The 17,356-nt window shown below is 33.0% G+C and overlaps 3 protein-coding genes across 3 annotated transcripts; 2 read left to right on the top strand and 1 right to left on the bottom strand.

Moving 5' to 3' along the window:
• Nucleotides 1–6,958: 6,958 nt before the first annotated feature.
• On the top strand, nt 6,959–7,543 carry LOC131651349 (uncharacterized). The gene has a single exon (XM_058921013.1). The coding sequence runs from the start codon at nt 6,959–6,961 to the stop codon at nt 7,541–7,543; it is 585 nt and encodes a 194-aa protein (XP_058776996.1).
• A 2,824-nt stretch (nt 7,544–10,367) lies between these two features.
• Nucleotides 10,368–14,988, bottom strand: LOC131653944 (uncharacterized). The gene is made up of 7 exons (XM_058924295.1): nt 14,576–14,988; nt 14,186–14,285; nt 12,780–12,845; nt 11,936–12,050; nt 11,674–11,756; nt 11,328–11,389; nt 10,368–11,244 (listed from the first exon to the last, which is right to left on the bottom strand). The coding sequence occupies exons 1-7, from the start codon at nt 14,758–14,760 to the stop codon at nt 11,127–11,129; spliced, it is 729 nt and encodes a 242-aa protein (XP_058780278.1). The 5' UTR covers nt 14,761–14,988; the 3' UTR covers nt 10,368–11,126.
• A 1,465-nt stretch (nt 14,989–16,453) lies between these two features.
• On the top strand, nt 16,454–17,089 carry LOC131651348 (uncharacterized). Its single transcript, XM_058921012.1, has 2 exons — nt 16,454–16,640; nt 16,809–17,089. Exons 1-2 carry the CDS (start codon nt 16,454–16,456, stop codon nt 17,087–17,089), a joined length of 468 nt encoding a protein of 155 aa, XP_058776995.1.
• Nucleotides 17,090–17,356: the final 267 nt, after the last annotated feature.

Genomic DNA, 17,356 nt, shown 5'->3' with positions numbered 1-17,356 from the left:
GGCCTATGCTGCATGGCCTGAGGGCAGGCCAGATCCTGAGGAGGGGATGGAGCAGGATGATCCAGAGACTTCCGATGAGGAGTAGACTTTGTTTTTTATTATTGCTTTATGTTTTATTGTTTTTAGTTTTATGTTAGAACAGTTTTTAGTTGTCTTTGTTTTTAATTTTGTTCCATCCTGGTGGATGAGGTACTTTGAAAGGCTAAGTTTACGCCTTTGGATAATTAACACCGTTTGGTGTGGTTTTTATTTTTATATAAGTTCAGTTTATTTTATTTTTGCATTTATTTATTTTTAAGTAGTTTATTTTAGTTTAGTGTTTATATTTTAGAAATAATGGTTTGACAAGTTGTCCTGATGATTAATCAGCTGGAACACAAATTTTTATTGCCTCCATGAATTTGGATGATGCAACACAATTTGAGTGGTGATGATATAAGTTGAAAACTGTACGCGCAAGGTACATCCTTTATCGTTTTATTTATCAAGTACCTTTGATTCTGATGCTTTTAATTGTACAAATTAGTTGTCATTAATTTCTGTGGATAAAATTAGTTCAATTGTGAATCACTTTAGCCTAGCTGTAGTTGTGAGGAGACTTTCCACTGTGTATATATATAAATTGTGCTGGATACCAGCAATGTGCGTTTTGACTCGTTTTTATTATGATTAATCTTGTATTGTTATTAAATTGTGTTAAGCGTGAAAGTGATCAAGGCGTTTTGTTCTGCACTACGAGTATAACTTCTCTTCCAAATATAACCTACCCGGTGAGTGTGTGAGTATTTGCTAACCACTTTGAGCCATTTTGCCAAGATTCAATCGGTATCATGTTATGCCTTATAATTGCCGATTTTTGATTTGAATCTTGATGACTTTCTTCGAACCTTGAAAAGTACCATGAAATGTGGTTAGGATTGATTCCTTTTCGCCTTAGAATAGGGAGCATTCGTGATTATGTGGTGGTAATATTCAAGTTGGGGAGAATAAAATTTTGATCTTGGTTGTATTGGTGTGTAGAAGAAAATAAATAATTGCTCAAGAGAGAAAAAGAAAAAGAAAAAAAAAAAAAAGAAGAGAAAAAGAAAAAGGAAAAGAGAAGAGCTTTGTATACAGCTAGTTCTATTAAAATAAAAAGATGAACTCTTGAGCTATAAAATTGTGCGATCGATTGATAAGGATGTGTGGATATAATCATGATTTGAATGCTCTCTTAGGAATTGACCCCCTTTGTTTCAATGGCCTTGAGAAATGACACTTCCTTGTTAACCAAGCCATGCTACAACCCGAAAGTCCTTAGTGATTCATGCTTATATGCTTTTTATATATCTTATGCTTAGATGAGTTTATAATTAATTCGGTATGTTTGCGTCATTGTCTGGTGAGTGTTAGGATCCTCCATTTTTGTTCTCTCAGTAGAGAAATACGTAGGTGTGATTCATTCTTGAACTTCTTTTGCTTTGTGGAATTTCTGACATAGAATTTGTATATAGGATTAGCATTATAATCATGGTACTTTGATGAAAACTGGTAAGGATTGATCTTTGTGTACTTTTGGAATTTGAACCATTAAATTGTTCTTGTTTCTGCCTTGTTGTTTCATTTGTGATATTTTGTGTTCCCGGTAATTTATCATTGTTTTGTTTGAGGACAAACAAGAGTTTAAGTTGGGGAGAGTTGTTAGGTGCCAAATTGTGTTTATATTTAGTTTAATTAATGGCACCTTTCGACCGTTTTTATCGGATATTCGTACAATTCCCTGAAGTTTTAGATAATTATTTATAGTTTATAATATTAAGCTTTCATTTTATGTTAATATGTGTTTTAGTTATGATTTTTGTAGGTTTTAGCCAATTTTGGGGAAGTTTGGAGCTTGTTTTGAGCTTTGCAAGAGAGTGCCTGGCAGAAGTATGCGCGCGTCGCGCTGAGATGTGGGCGCGTCGCGCCCTGGGCGAGATATTTTGGAGCTTCCAGGCAGAGAGTTGCGCGCGTCGCGCGCATGGGCGGTTTATAATTTTAAGTGTATTGGCGCGATGCGCGCTGGAGGGCGCGACGCGCCCTGGACAGAATTCAGAAATGCTATATAAAGGGGTTTTCAGATATTTTGTGTTGGTTGGTTGATCTTGAGAGCTAAAGAACACTTGTGCACTGTAGCAAACAAAGAATCGAAGATTGGAAGCTTTGATCGTCGATTAATCGCCTTTGATGCTTGTTGATCTTCATCCTTTACTTCTTGTGCAAGCTACCATTCTCATGGATAGCTAAATCACTTTTGTATCAAGATAAGATGTAATCTTCCTAGCCTTTTGTATGTTTTTCTTGTGAATATATGTGTATGAACAAGTGATGATCAATATAGATGGTTTAGTTTGTTTATTAAAGCTTTTTCTCTGGTATAAGTGTTTGAGACATCAATGTTTGTATCTAGACCTAACTAATCATCTTTCAAACTATAAGTTGCAGACATGGATTTAGAGTTTGATGTTTACTAAGTATCGGTTCTTAAAACGTTATTTGTATTGTTTAAACGGTGGAGAAATCGTCGGTTAAACAATACGGTAAATCTAACTATATCGTTGCGGACACGGACGATATAGGTGTCGATACGTAATTATATTGATCGTTAGCAAGTTCATAAGCATCTATTTATAAGGAGACATACAAATTTAGGTCGATGAAATCGAATCTTGATACATTTTCTTTAACTTAGAACTTTCATTAATTTACTCTTTGCTACTAAAAGAATTGAATGATCTTTCGCAAACCCAAATTTAAAGTAACATTAACTCAAGACAAAATAGGCTATAGAACGGCGGTGATATCGCAATAATCCCTGTGGATACGATAATAGCGAAAAGTACACCACAATACTCTTTCAACACCTACCAGAAAATCAAAACCTTTTTGTCCTCTCTACCCGAACTACAAATTCACCCTCAATCCGCCTGAACCTGAACCTTCTACCTACCTGGAACTTTTCAGATATGAAGTAATCAATGGCTTAGACCTTCTGAAGGAAGCCTTCCTAAATGGTCTGAATGATGTTTCTACAAGAAATATCTGGAAAAGATTTCGCAAGGTGTTTCAAGAAGAAGCAGTGGGAGTACATAAAAGACTTGTGGCTGCTGCCCCACGACCTCGTGGAATTCTAAGGAATTATGAAGACTTCTGGTTTGCTAGTCTCAAAGGAAGACATCTGCTGGAAGAGAAGCCCTTCTTGGATGAGATGGAACAATTAAGACTGGCTGCTGAAATGGAAGCAAATCCATGCAGGGATATTGTTATCTTTATTCCTGATTATCCTGTTCTGCTCGGAGACTTCAAGACTCTCTTTGACTATCTGAGGGAAAACCCTTCTGAGAAAGACCCAAGCTTGGTCATTCCAGAAGTTCTTGACCCACCAGAAGTTGAAGGTCCTTCTGCTCCCAGGAATCTAGCTGCCATTCTTCAGGCACTTGAGAATGGAGACTCGGAAATTCCTGCTGCAGAATATGGAGATGCTTCTATGCAAGAAGCAGATGCTGAAGATCATGTTGCTGAATCAGATCCTGTTGAGGAAATCCCTGCAAATGATCTATCCATGGAAGCTACAGATCAAGTTGCTATTCCTGTGGTTGAAAGCGTTGAAGCTTCTTCTGATGAATCTTCTCGTCTTGCAAGGACTCTGGAAGAAATTCAGAAGAGACAGGATGAGCAAAGCTCACTCAATGCTGAGTATAGAGCTTTCATGGTGAGGCAAGATGGACACAACAATGAGGTTCAAGAGATGCTGGCCAAGATCTTGTCAAGGCTAGGGCCATCTTAGATTGAGTCTGTGTTGTTTCTTTCTTTTCGTTGCATCTGTCTTTGTGCATCTGATCTTACTTATCTTCATGTACTTCTGTACCTGATGTTTGAACTTCAATGAAATCATCTTCTTCCTCCGTGTGTTTCGTTTTGTTTGTCTCTGAATCTTTTTTGTTTTTTTTGATGATATGACAAAAAGGGGGAGAAATATGTGATAAATGATTTGATTAATCTATCAGTTGCTGGGTAAAGCTCCCACACATTTACTAACAAGAACTGCAAGTTCTATATGGTTTAAGTGTTTTGCAGGTATAAAGAAGTGAAGAGAATCTTCAAAGCAAACACAAGAAGCAAAACCATAAGAAGTGTTATTCTGTAAAAAGAATAAGCTCATGGAAACTGAAGCAATCTAAGGCTGAGTGCTGTCAAGCTTCAGAAATCAGAAGCAAGAAAGAAGAATGAATCAGAAGCACTGATAATAGAATTTGATCCATATTTGTCTAATTGCTTTGACAAAATTCTATTTGCTCTGATACATTATTTTAGCCTATATGGCTCTAATACATATCATGTGTTCTAATATACATTTTATGTTCTGACTCGTTCATGCTGACTTTTGTCGTTTAGTTTTTGTTCTGTAACATTTCAGGATGTAGAGATGCTCTGATGATGCTCTGGTACATTCAACAATGTTCTGATACAAATCTAGCATGAAGTGATGTTGGTAGAAATTCAAAGCTCTGAAGCTATCCGAGGGAAGCAGAAATCAGAAGCTGAGAATGTTCTAAAGATCCAGAAAACTCAAGTTCTGAAGCTGTCCTAAATGGAAGCAGAAATCAGAAGCTGTGAATGTTCTGAAGATCAAAGAAATTCAAGTTCTGAAGCTGTCCTAAATGGAAGCAGAAATCAGAAGCTGTGAATGTTCTGAAGATCAAAGAAATTCAAGTTCTGAAGCTGTCCTAGATGGAAGCAGGAATCAGAAGCTGTGAGTGTTCTAGGGATCTAAAGAAATTCTAGTTCTGAAGCTGTCCAGTGGAAGCAGAAGTCAGAAGCTATGAATTCTCTGAAGACAGAAGCTTATGTGATCGTCTCTACCGAAATAATCAGGGAAGTCTTTTATTAAAGTTCTTCGAGTATTTATTTCAGGGGGAGATTATTTATCTCAGGGGGAGATTGTTAATCTCAGGGGGAGACATATTCATATGCTTATGCTATAGCTGTGTAATTTGTCTTTTGCCGTCTGCTCTTTCTGATCGCAAATTCATATCATTTATATATGTTTTTGTCATCATCAAAAAGGGGGAGATTGTTAGAACAAGATTTGTTCTGAGCAATTATCTTAGTTTTGATGATAACAATAATATGAATTTTGCTTAAGATAATATGGTACTCTAATCCAATGCAATTTCCTTTTCAGGAAATATATAAAGAGTATGCATAATTCAGCGCTCAGAAGCTTTGTCTCAAGGGTTCAGCATGCAACATCAGAACATGGTCTGGCAAGACATCAGAAGATGGTCGAAGCAGAATCAGAACATGGGTCTATGGAAGCATCAGAAGAACATGAGATCAGAAGCAATGAAGTTCTGATGGTATCACGCACAGAAGCACTTCAAGGTCAGAAGATCAGAAGATGCTTTGCACCAAGCTGTTTGACTCTGATGATATTCAAACGTTGTATTCACAAACATCAGATCAGAAGGAAGTACAAGTGGCAAGCTACGCTGACTGACAAAAGGAACGTTAAAAGCTATTAAAGGCAACGTCAGTAGGCACAGCGTGAACAAGGCTCGAGGTAGTTGACAAAAGCGTATAACATTAAATGCGATGCTGTACGGAACACGCAAAGCATTAAATGCACTCAACGGTCATCTTCTCCAACGCCTATAAATATGAAGTTCTGATGAGAAGCAAGGTTAACGATCCTGAACAAAACAACTCATATTAACTTGCTGAAACTCTGTTCTATTCAAAGCTCAGAATCTTCATCTTCATCAAAGCTCACTACATTGCTGTTGTAATATATTAGTGAGATTAAGCTTAAACGTTAAGAGAAATATCACAGTTTGTGATTATAGCTTTTAAGAAGCAATTGTAATACTCTTAGAATTGATTACATTAAGTTGTAAGGAACTAGAGTGATCGTGTGGATCAGAATACTCTAGGAAGTCTTAGAGGTTATCTAAGCAGGTTGTAACTAGAGTGATCGTGTGGATCAGAATACTCTAGAAAGTCTTAGAGGGTATCTAAGCAGTTGTTCCTGGAGTGATCAGTGTGTGATCAGAAGACTCTGGAAGACTTAGTTGCTGACTAAGTGGAGAACCATTGTAATCCGTGCGATTAGTGGATTAAATCCTCAGTTGAGGTAAATCATCTCTGCGGGGGTGGACTGGAGTAGTTTAGTTAACAACGAACCAGGATAAAAATAACTGTGCAATTTATTTTTATCTGTCAAGTTTTTAAAGCTACACTTATTCAAACCCCCCCCCCCTTTCTAAGTGTTTTTCTATCCTTCAGAAAGATTAAAGATGAATGATCTACAAATACTCTCAGAAGATACATCAAATATGGATGCAAGACAACTACAAGCTCATGAAATATTGTGCGACATGATTAGAGAAAAATATGAAATTAATTAGTATGATTATGTACTTTGAATTAATTAGTATGATTATTATTTTGTGCTTAATTAGGATGATTATTATTTTGTGCTTAATTAGGATGATTATTATTTTGTGCTTAATTAGGATGATTATGTAGTTTGGATTATTATGATTATGTATTATGTGCTTAATTAGTATGATTATGTATTTTATTATTATTTTGTATGATTATGAATTTTGTCTTAATTATTCAAATTCAAACTAGCCGTTATTCAAATTCAAACTAGCCGTTATTACGAAGTCAAACTAGCCGTTATTCAAAGTCAAACTAGCCGTTATTCAAATTCAAACTAGCCGTTATTACAAAGTCAAACTAGCCGTTATTCAAAGTCAAACTAGCCGTTATTCAAATTCAAACTAACCGTTATTCAAATTCAAACTAGCCGTTACAAACTAATCTTATAAATAGTATTAACATGCACACTAAGTTTCATAGTACTTTTCATTCACTACCTCTTTCATTTTCTATAACTTTTTATCATTTTCATCTATATCAAACTTCTTTTCACATGGATCCTTCTAATCCTTCCCACATTGCAAAAATGTTCATGGATTTTATGAATGATGATACAGATGAGGAACTTGTGAGGCTGTTTATGGAAGAAGAAGCCTCAAGCTCTAAAAGGCCTAGAAGTCAAAGAAGGAATATAGAGAGGAATCGTGAAGAGGGACATGATCGATTGTTCAATGATTATTTTTCAGAAACTCCGGTATACACAAATGAGCAGTTTCGTCGAAGGTACCGAATGCATAAACATGTGTTCCTTCGTATTGTTGAAGCTCTGGGACAACATGATGAGTATTTTCGAATGATGGTTGATGCAACTGGTAGGTCAAGTCTTTCGCCATTACAGAAATGCACTGCTGTTATTCGTATGTTGGCTTATGGAACATCTGCTGATAGTGTAGATGACTATTTGAGAATTGGTGAAACTACGACACTAAAATGTGTTGATAAGTTTACAAGAGGAGTGATCAGCATCTTTGGGGCACAATATTTGCGAAGGCCCAATGCTGAAGACATTGAACGCCTAATGCGAATGGGAGAAGCACGAGGATTTCCAGGCATGTTAGGGAAGTGTAAAATAATATAAAAAATTAGGTGGGTCCCATTTAAAGAACTCAAATGGGTATGATAGATGTGGATGCTCTTAGAAAACTACGGATTAATAAAATATACACAAATGTTTGTAGTAATTATTGTTAAAAAAAAGAGCAATAACATGGACTCATCATTACGGTGTCAGTGAGGAGGAGAGATTGAACACCTTAGATGCTGGATTGAACATTGAAGATGGCGGTTATGACAGATGAAGGAAAATGTAGGGTATTAAGCAAAATAGACTCAGATCTTTGCTTTATGCTTTGGAAAATATATGATATAATGAGAGATGAAATATTTGGAGTTTGTTTTTTATTAGCAGTGTTGAAATGCTTCTTAATTTCAATGTTGTTTTATATTGTACTCCCTCCGTTCCTTTTTAAGTGTCGTTTTAGAAGATTTTTTTTGTTCCTATTTAAGTGTCGTTTTATAATTTAATGTTATAATTTGTCATTTATACCCTTATTTTCTCAATAACTCCACCTCAAAATTTTCAATTAGTTATGGAAAAAAGAGAATTTATTATTGAATTTATTTGGAAAGAGAAAATTAAATAAGGATATAATAGGAAAATTAACTCTAATAATCTACTATCTTGGTTGAAGAGCTTTTTGCTAAAACGACACTTAAAAAGGAACGGAGGGAGTATTTAAGAGTAGGTTTAAATATTTGCTTTAAATCTTAGTATCATATTTTATTTTAATTTAATGGTTTTAATTGATAATTTATATTCGCTAGTGAGCAAAATATTTCTACAAATAATTATACAAATAAAATTAACATCGTATAAATTCCAATCTTATAAAATTTATTTTATTTCTATATTTTTTATTTAAAAAATATTAATTTAAAATTTCAAATATATATAAAAAAATACTTTAAAAAAATACTTTTAAGTCCGTGAAATAAGCGAGTTGAACCTAACAAGATAAACCTAACGAGCTGAATCGAGATGTTCGTAAACTTCTAACAAGTCGAGTTTGACCTAAAAAAAAGTTCGAGATAAACTCAAACTCGACCAATTCTTAACGAGTCGAGTTTGAGCTGAAAAAAAAAAGTTCGTCATGAACACAAACTCGAACTCGGTCAGTTCTTAACGAGTCAAGCTGAGCTGAGGCGAGTTCGACTCGACTCGACTCATTTCCTGCCCTACTTACGAGAAACTTAATTAAACACACTCATCTTAGAATTTACCTTTTTTATGAGTGAAATATATCACAATTATTACAATTTTAATTTGTTATTTTGTCGCACACAAAATCCCAATGCCCTAAGAGAAACAATGTTGATTAATGAAAGTTTATAAATATTATTATTTATTTTTTATATTAAATGAATAAATAAATGTCAAATACTATATCATAATCTTGTTTAATAATTTTTTTAATGAAATAAATTGTTCAATTTTGATTATCTTAACAATATTATTAATATTTTATATAATTATAATAAATAAATAAGCGTATTGGTCGAGTGCATATGATCTCTAATTAATACTATAAACAAAAATTTCACGTTTTAAAATTACTGAATAACATGATTTATTTAGTCTATGAAGCATTAATATTATTATATATTCTTTCAGTCATTTTTATAAATAAAAATATAAATTTTAAATTTATTAAATAATCTAAAAAAAATATCTATTATTAACACAATTTTTTTTTAATACTATAACAACATAATATTTGAACAATTTGTATAAGCTCTTAAAACTCCTTGAAATCTCCTCCAATATAATTTTTATTTTCTCAAATTAAAAGAATTTTGGAATTATAAATAAAAATGAATCCTTAAAAATCTTCTCACCTAAATCTTTTTATTTTTTTTCACTCCATCATTCTCTTCTTTTTTAAGTCCTCTCCGCGCTTTGCCTCCAAACTTTCAAACCAAATTTAAAAAAATGTAAATTAATTTTCATGGGCTAAAATCATACAGTTTATAGTTGTTGCTTTCAACAATTGTTATTTATATTCTTTAGTCCTATACTATAATAGCAAATGAAAAATAGTTAACTAGATATTTAATATTAAGTTCTTAATAACTTCGATTAAAATGTCAAAATTGAATTTATCAGAAAATATGGACTTTAATTAAAAAAAATCAAAAGAGGAATAGTCTAAAAAATAAATAATTTTTAACAAGTTTGATTTCTAGAATAATATTTGTTGTCAAAAAAACTACAATAATATTTGATCAAAGTTTACTATAAAACATGAGAATTATTTCTCCTAAAAAGTGGATAATTAAGACAAAGTTAATAAAAGTGAACAACTCTTTGTGGAATTCTAATTAGAGCAATATTTAAACGAAAAAATTATCAAAGTGATTCCAACCGTGTGTGCTTTTCATCTTTAATTTACTTCTCCGTGTTAACATATATCAATTCAATTTCATGAGTAAAAATATTCCATTTTTTTATAAAAGCAAGTTTTGTTTTTCTTAAAAGCAAGTTCTATTCTTAAACACTAAGGAAGACCTGATAGCACAAAAATCATATGTAGCTTCCGTAAAAAAATTTATAATAGCTTATGCATTTACCATCAAAAATATACTTTATTAGTTGTAAAAATATTAGAACTAAATCATCCTCGCACTTTTGATGAGAGTAAAATTGTGGGCCTATCTTTGTGACATGATGTTGGATTTAGCGCATAAACAATGCCACCACACTCCAGCAATTTCAAGACTTGTTAGAAAGATTAAAAAGCTAAATTTTGAAATAAGAGGGATAAAAACTTATTTTAAACAAATTAGGAGGATCAAAATGTAATTAAACTTTGTCAAAAAAAATGTAATTAAACCATTACTCAATTATGTCTTTAAAATATAGTGGCAATTATTATACTTAAATAAGAAAAATATCTATATTTAAACGGTTTAATAATAAAAGGAAGAGTACTAATGATGATGAAGATGAAAATTACACTCCTGTCAAAAAAAATGAAAATGACAGTTGATATGACAAACCATCTCCACCGTAAGACATTTTTCAAACAAAACCCCACCTTGTGGCCCCACAAATTCCTAAGCCATGCGTAGATTGTTTTTTGTTACATAATAGAAACACAACAATAATTAAAAAAAAGACAAACAACAACAAAAATTTGGATAGTATCTTACAAAGAATTTTTTTATAAAATCAACAATCAACAGCAGTGACATTATTCAACAGAGTGAAAAGAAAAATTCATGCTATAGACAATTATGACATTTCCATTTTCAATTAATAGATACAAGGGAAACAAACTATGTACCATTTGATAGAATCAATATGCATGATAAAATGTATTATAAGTTAAATAAAATTATACCACAACTTATTGCTCTTATTGCTTAAATTTAAATAAATTATTATTACCATAAATACAAAATAATTCCTATTGTAGTACTAAGTTAGAGCCAAACAAGGGAACAAGACATCTAACATCTGGAAGGGAAAAAATTATGAAAACTAATTCAACTTGACGGATTATCAACAATTATTCATTCTTTCTTCTGTATTCCAAGAGTAAATCTTGGGTCACAGAGAGAAAGAATGAATAGGCAAGCCAGTTAACGATGAATAAAAAACATCATGACTGAGGCTGGAGCGGTGTTCTTGGAAGTGGTAGTATGGAATTTGCCAGTTCTTCGTTCATCTTCACAGGAAGAGGCGGCATTTGCTTCATCACCTCAGGTGTATCATTCATCCTGTTGAAACATAAGAAAGAAAAGTGTTACAGTTGAGTCCATATAGTGTAAATATAGAAAAGAACAAAAACAGTACAACTCACTCATTCATTATTCTAATGATGTTGTCTCTAGTTTGGCACAAAAGATTGATGTTGTCCTGTATCTGGAAACAAGACAGAGTACAAAAAAATTATTGGTCAGTTTTCGGCGACAGAAAATGGCCTACAAATGGAAATTGAATCGAGCATATTATTGTTGATCTGGCCAAAATGAAATGGAATATAATACAAGAATAAAGAAAATAGAACAAAAGAAAACTTGAAAAAAGGGCTAATATCAAGATTTGCAATACATGTATAACGAGTCGGACTCGATAGATCAATTTTCAGTCAAGCAGTCTAATCAGCGCATAAAAGGTGAAATAGATTAAAGATAATATCAACACACCTGGAGAGAGGAAATGTTTGCAGAGACTCGGCTCAAGGCCTGTGCATTTTGCTCTAATAGCTCAGCAGTAGGACCTCCAATTGCTGCAAAAGGATGATGATAAACAACAATCAATTATGAAAATAAATTAGACCGTTTATAAGAATGCGTAGAAGAGAAATTCAAAGCTCAAAAAGTGCCCATTAGAGATATAAGGCTGTATTGTCATGTTCTCACACCACAACATCCAAAGGTATGAAAAATAGTTCACAAGGTAGCTTACCTGCATATGGGATGCCATCATCATTGTCCATTGTAATCATTGGTGGTGCATATGGAGGAACATTGGGTCGAGCAGAAAATTGAGACGATTTTGCTGCGGGATCAGAAACCCTTTCCTGGAAATAAAAATAGATTTTTGATAAGCATCTAAGTCCCATCGAAGAGAAACATAAAAAAAAATCTGATTGTTTCTAATATTTCAGAAATACACAAACATTCTATTAACTTTCTTAATTGTGCTACTTCGCTTTGTTTCCTGGTACTTCTTTTAACCCATAAGCTAAACTATTAATTACTTAACAAGTTAAAAGAAATATGGAAACAGAATGCCGCGCTAGCTTCTTCCTGGTTAGATAATTTCACAATGCTCAGTTTATTCCAAAAGAAAAACTAATAATAACCATCATAATGAAATTCTCTAAGAAATACACTGTAGGAGAAAATGCTATACAGAAAACTTAAAGCCAGCACAGCAAATTCACGAGACATTTACTAGTTAAAAATGTATATTATGAAGGTCAATATTAGAAAAGACAGTTATAAAACTTAATTATCGGACACTTTTACATGTACCAAGTAGGCTTTAATCACAGAACTATACAAGTAGGGAATTCAAGACAAATTCAATTCAATTGTCCAAAGCAGGGGTGCCAATGTGACAGCACGAGAAAGTGGTAAACATGATATTCACGAGTTAACATTCACATGAATAGGACCAAAGACAAACAATATCCTAACATTACATAAAGATAACAAAAAGCGTCTCCAAAGCCGTGCATTAGGAAACAAGACAAGAACAAGATTAATATAATAATTGTAAGAATGCCCGATAACGGAAGCTGTACCTTTTTATCTTTACTTTTTCGGGACAAATTGTGATCATCCTTCCTTCTCTTGCTATTTTCTTTCTTCTGTAAGAAATGAGAAACAAACACGCAACTATAATAAGTGTATGTGGAAACTGAGTTTAAGTAATCTCAATAACACTAAGCTTTGTCATTTCATATTTTAAATTAAGTATGGTGAGGGTCGCAAACAGAACAGAAGTGTCCTGCACCATTTAATGGATGAATGGATCATCAATTACAATTTTCTCAGAAAGGAAAAAGATAGTCACTCTTCTCAAATATCTTACGTAATCTGTTAGGAATGACTTATTCACTAATAGTTTTTTTCCTTATACGTGTAGACTGTTCACTGTTATGGTTCTGTTACAGTTTGCAACGATTAGTTACAATTAGTTTCACTATAGTAAGAGTTAGTTACAAGCTGATATAACTGCTAGCACTCAAGTCTAAGAGAATAAGTTGTGACACTGACACTCACTTTATATATAAACACTCTCATGTAACTAATCAGAATCATAACGTTTCATCTTAACAGATTCTGTTATGAATTTCTATCTCTCAATTTTCTCCCTCTTAAATTCTTACACAATCAAGTATGTAAATCCTATTACAAATCTTTTTTTAAGCTGAAGAGAAGGCTATGACAATTGACAAAGCCACATGAAGTGGGGTACAAGAGGTTGAAAGCTTACAAAAAATTTATAATGCAAAAGGTGGGTATACTTAGAATGCAATGATATGTCTATGATAAGATTATCATGTCCCAACAAACAAAAATAAGTTATCACAAGTCACAACCACCACAAGCGGTGTTATCAATAGTAGAATGCCAAAAAAAACCACTATGTGAAATAGCTCATAACATTGTGGGCAAATAGCAGAACCGCGCATTGCGGTTGAAATATATCAATTTATTATGTAACATAAAAAAAGTAATGCCGTAGGTGAATAAAAATGAGTCACCATGCAGCCAACATGCCCACTCTTCAGTTTTATTTTTAAAAAGAAGAAAAGTCCAAAAATTGTCTATTATTCACTAAATCCATATGAACAAAAAATGCCATAACGGCTGCTATCAGTTATCACTCTTATAGAGGAAATGGTATAGCATCAAGGTTTTCATATTAGGTTCATCAAAATCCATTGCGCAGTAGCACTGTAGCACTACTTTCTTACAACACTCACATTAAACCGTCGAGCACTGTTATAAAAAACTGCTAGAAAAGGACCATGATAAGTTAAACCCTTATGCCTGGTCCAAACGGTTCATCTACCAATGGTCATATATTTACATCTAAATTCTAATATAACCCCACTCAGATGAAATCAGGGGTCATAGATTATTACACCATTGACAATGAAATAAAAGTCTTAAAGGCAGAAACAACAAGTATGTAGCTTACATTCATCCACCTGACACGCAGAGCCACATCCCGGACTGTCTTGTTATTTAACTGTTGGGCTATCTTTGCATATCGCACTATGTTAGATTCTGAGGCATATCTGCAAAAGAAAATTTTGAATTTTTCATTAATTTATGCGACTACTAGTACTACCTTATAGAATTTAAGGGATATCCATCAAAATACATAACATAATGAAAAAATTATGTGAATCCTAATAGTGTTAACTGTTTAATTAACTGGAACCCTAATTTATCTAATTCATGAATTAATCTACAAAAATGGAATACAAAAACCTAAATTTAATTTCTCAAATTAAACATCAAATTCAAATTAAAATTCAAAACATATTGATAAGTTGCATATTGAGAAAAATACAAAACTTCGTACTTGGAGAGTCCATCTTCGAGAGTGGTTTGTTCTTCAGGCGTCCAATCAAGAGAAATTCCAGGATTATGTTTCATGTTCATGACAATACCTGAAGAGCTCTCCGGTACGGAATTGCCGTTAAAATTAGAAGGATTGACATGAGTATGTTGTTCCTGATGGTTGCCAGTCCCAGATGGGTTCGCCATGGATACCTAACCCTTATTCTTCCAAACTGTTGAATTGAACCCTTGGTGTCAAAGGAAATTTCGACTAAGGGATATCGGAATTGACCCGCCGGGAGGAATTTTGCGGCACCGAAACGGAGAGAGTGAGTTAACGAGTGAGGTTGAAAGGGATTAACGAAGGAGTACGTGAGAGAGATAAGCAGAGAAGAGAGAAGAGGGTTTTTGATTCTACGAAATGGAAATTACTCGTAAGGTTATTATATATTTATATTTATATATAGTATCAAAATAATAAATGAATACAATATTGTATTAATTCACCCTTATTATTGCAAATATTCTCATATCTTTTTCTTTTGAATAAGTTAAATACCTTGATAACTATCACTTAACCAAGTGTCCAATAAAATAACGTTTGTGATTTATTGTAAAATATATTCGAATTAAATTCAAAATAAATAGTACACCTTTTAGATTAAATCACCGAGGATTAGATTAAACCACCAAGAAAATAGGAAAAATATATTTATTTTTGAGCTTTTAACCATCTTTAACAAGCATTTAATTTTATGGAAAAGCGGGATAATCAACCTCATCTTTGTTTCAAATAACCTAACTTTTTATTTCTTTTAAATATACAATTAGATTAGATCATTGACTCGTATGGTAGACAAGTATTTTAATATTAAAAACTATAATATTTATTAAATGTTGATATTATTATTATTATTATTATTTATAACAATTACATCATTATATCAAGATATTTTCTATTGCGTATTTAATTTGATATTTTGTTATCGTTATTCACTACTCCCTCCGTTTTTTATTATAAGTCGTTTTGGAAAAAATATTTGTATTTAAATATAAGTCGCTTTACAATTTCAATGAATAATTAATGCTATTTTTTCTATTATATCCTTAAATATTTATTATTCTCTCTCCTTTCAATTATATAAATTTATCTTCCATATGTCATTAATGAATCATAATTTTGTAAAAACCTTCATAATTTCTCATTTTCATACAACAATTATTATTTTTCTTAAACTCTGTGAAAAGTCTAAAACGACTTACAATAAAAAACGGAGGGAGTATAAACTAACAAATATAATCGAATTTAATTCTTTGATTCTTCGTATTTAATTTTTTATTTCAATAACTTTGTTTTTTTGATATTACTATATTATTTTTTGTCAATGGTGCTAAAGAGATTGAGTAAAGTACTAGGGGGCAGGGGCAATAGTAGGGAAGAATCAAGCGGCGTTTGTGAAGGGGCCGAAAATTCATAACCATATACTGCTCACATATGAATTAATTAAAGGCTATGACAGGAAAAGTATCTCTCCATGGTGTGTTTTGCAAATGGATATTCAAAAAGCATACGATACGGTGAACTAGAATGCGTTAGAAAATATCTTGAATGAGGTTGGTTGTCCGTGACCATTTACTAAGGGGATCATGACTACGGTTACTACTGTTTTATACAGGTTCAATGTGAATGGGGACCACACGGATATCATGGAAGCAAAAAGAGGCATGCAGCAAAGTGACCCCATATCGCTTATGTTATTTGTAATGGAGTGCCTCGATAGATACTTGTACAAGATGCAGAAGAATATTGATTTCAATAATCATCAAAAGTGTGATAAACTGAAAAATCATTAATCTTTGTTTCGCGGATGACCTTCTTATGTTTTCTAGAGGAGATAAAATGTCAGTTGAATTGATGACGATAGCCTACGGAAAGTTCTCGAAAGCAGCAAGTTTGGTGGTGAATCCACGAAAATGTCGCTTGTACTGTGCTGGTCTTGATGAAGAGATAGGGAAAGATATGTTGGCAGCATCAGGATTCCTGGAAGGGCAGATGTCGTTTAAATATCTAGGAGTTCTCGTGATAAGTTAGAAGCTTTCTATAAATCATTACTCGTCGTTGATAGACAAAATTGTTTGTAAGATTAAGTTTTGGATAGCCTGGCTACTAACATATGCGGGAAGAGTGCAGCTTATAAACAGTGTTATGTTTGCGATCACGAGTTACTAGATGAATTGTTTTTCGTTTCCAAAAGGAATGCTGCAGAAAATTGAAAGCATTTGTCGTAATTTTCTTTGGACTGGTGGTTACGAGGGTAGCCAAAAAGTCCCAATAGCATGGAAACAGATGTGGAGACCGAGAGGCTATGGTGGATTAAATATCATTGATATTGAAGTGTGGAATAAAGTTAGCTTAATGAAATTGATGTGGAACTTACATGGTAAGGAAGACTCGTTGTGGGTAAAGTGGGTGCAAGCTTATTATCTTAAGCATAATAATCTGATGGAAGTTCAAGCTAAAGCAAATGACTCATGAATTATGAAGGGTGTGTTAAACCAGAGAGAGGATGTCGCAAGTATAGAAGCTCTTGAAGATATTATAGAGGACAAGAAGTTCAATATGGGCAAGGCTTATATGAACCTACAAAACTATGGTCATAAAGTAATGTGGAAAAACTTGTTGTACGGAAACAATGCGAGGCCCCGAGCCAATTTTATTTTTTGGTTAGCTTTTCATGAAAGGTTGGCGACAAAAGATAGATTGTGTAAATTTGGCTTGACCGATAACACTACTTGTTATTTT

The sequence above is a fragment of the Vicia villosa genome, linkage group LG2 (genome assembly GCF_029867415.1).
Source record: "Vicia villosa cultivar HV-30 ecotype Madison, WI linkage group LG2, Vvil1.0, whole genome shotgun sequence".
In the NCBI taxonomy this organism is placed as follows: Eukaryota; Viridiplantae; Streptophyta; class Magnoliopsida; order Fabales; family Fabaceae; genus Vicia; species Vicia villosa.
Note: the sequence above shows the minus strand (reverse complement) of the source record. Positions and strands in the feature narration are given on the sequence as shown.

Excerpts from the sequence above, each read along its gene's own strand:
- LOC131651349 (XM_058921013.1), top strand. The coding sequence starts at position 6,959 with ATGGATCCTTCTAATCCTTCCCACATTGCAAAAATGTTCATGGATTTT.
- LOC131653944 (XM_058924295.1), bottom strand. The coding sequence starts at position 14,760 with ATGGCGAACCCATCTGGGACTGGCAACCATCAGGAACAACATACTCAT. Across the intron at positions 12,846-14,185 it reads TGCGTGTCAGGTGGATGAAT|AAGAAAGAAAATAGCAAGAG; the intron begins GTAAGCTACATA and ends CATTTCTTACAG. Across the intron at positions 11,245-11,327 it reads ATCATTAGAATAATGAATGA|GATGAATGATACACCTGAGG; the intron begins GTGAGTTGTACT and ends ATGTTTCAACAG.
- LOC131651348 (XM_058921012.1), top strand. The coding sequence starts at position 16,454 with ATGTCAGTTGAATTGATGACGATAGCCTACGGAAAGTTCTCGAAAGCA. Across the intron at positions 16,641-16,808 it reads TCTAGGAGTTCTCGTGATAA|GAATGCTGCAGAAAATTGAA; the intron begins GTTAGAAGCTTT and ends CGTTTCCAAAAG.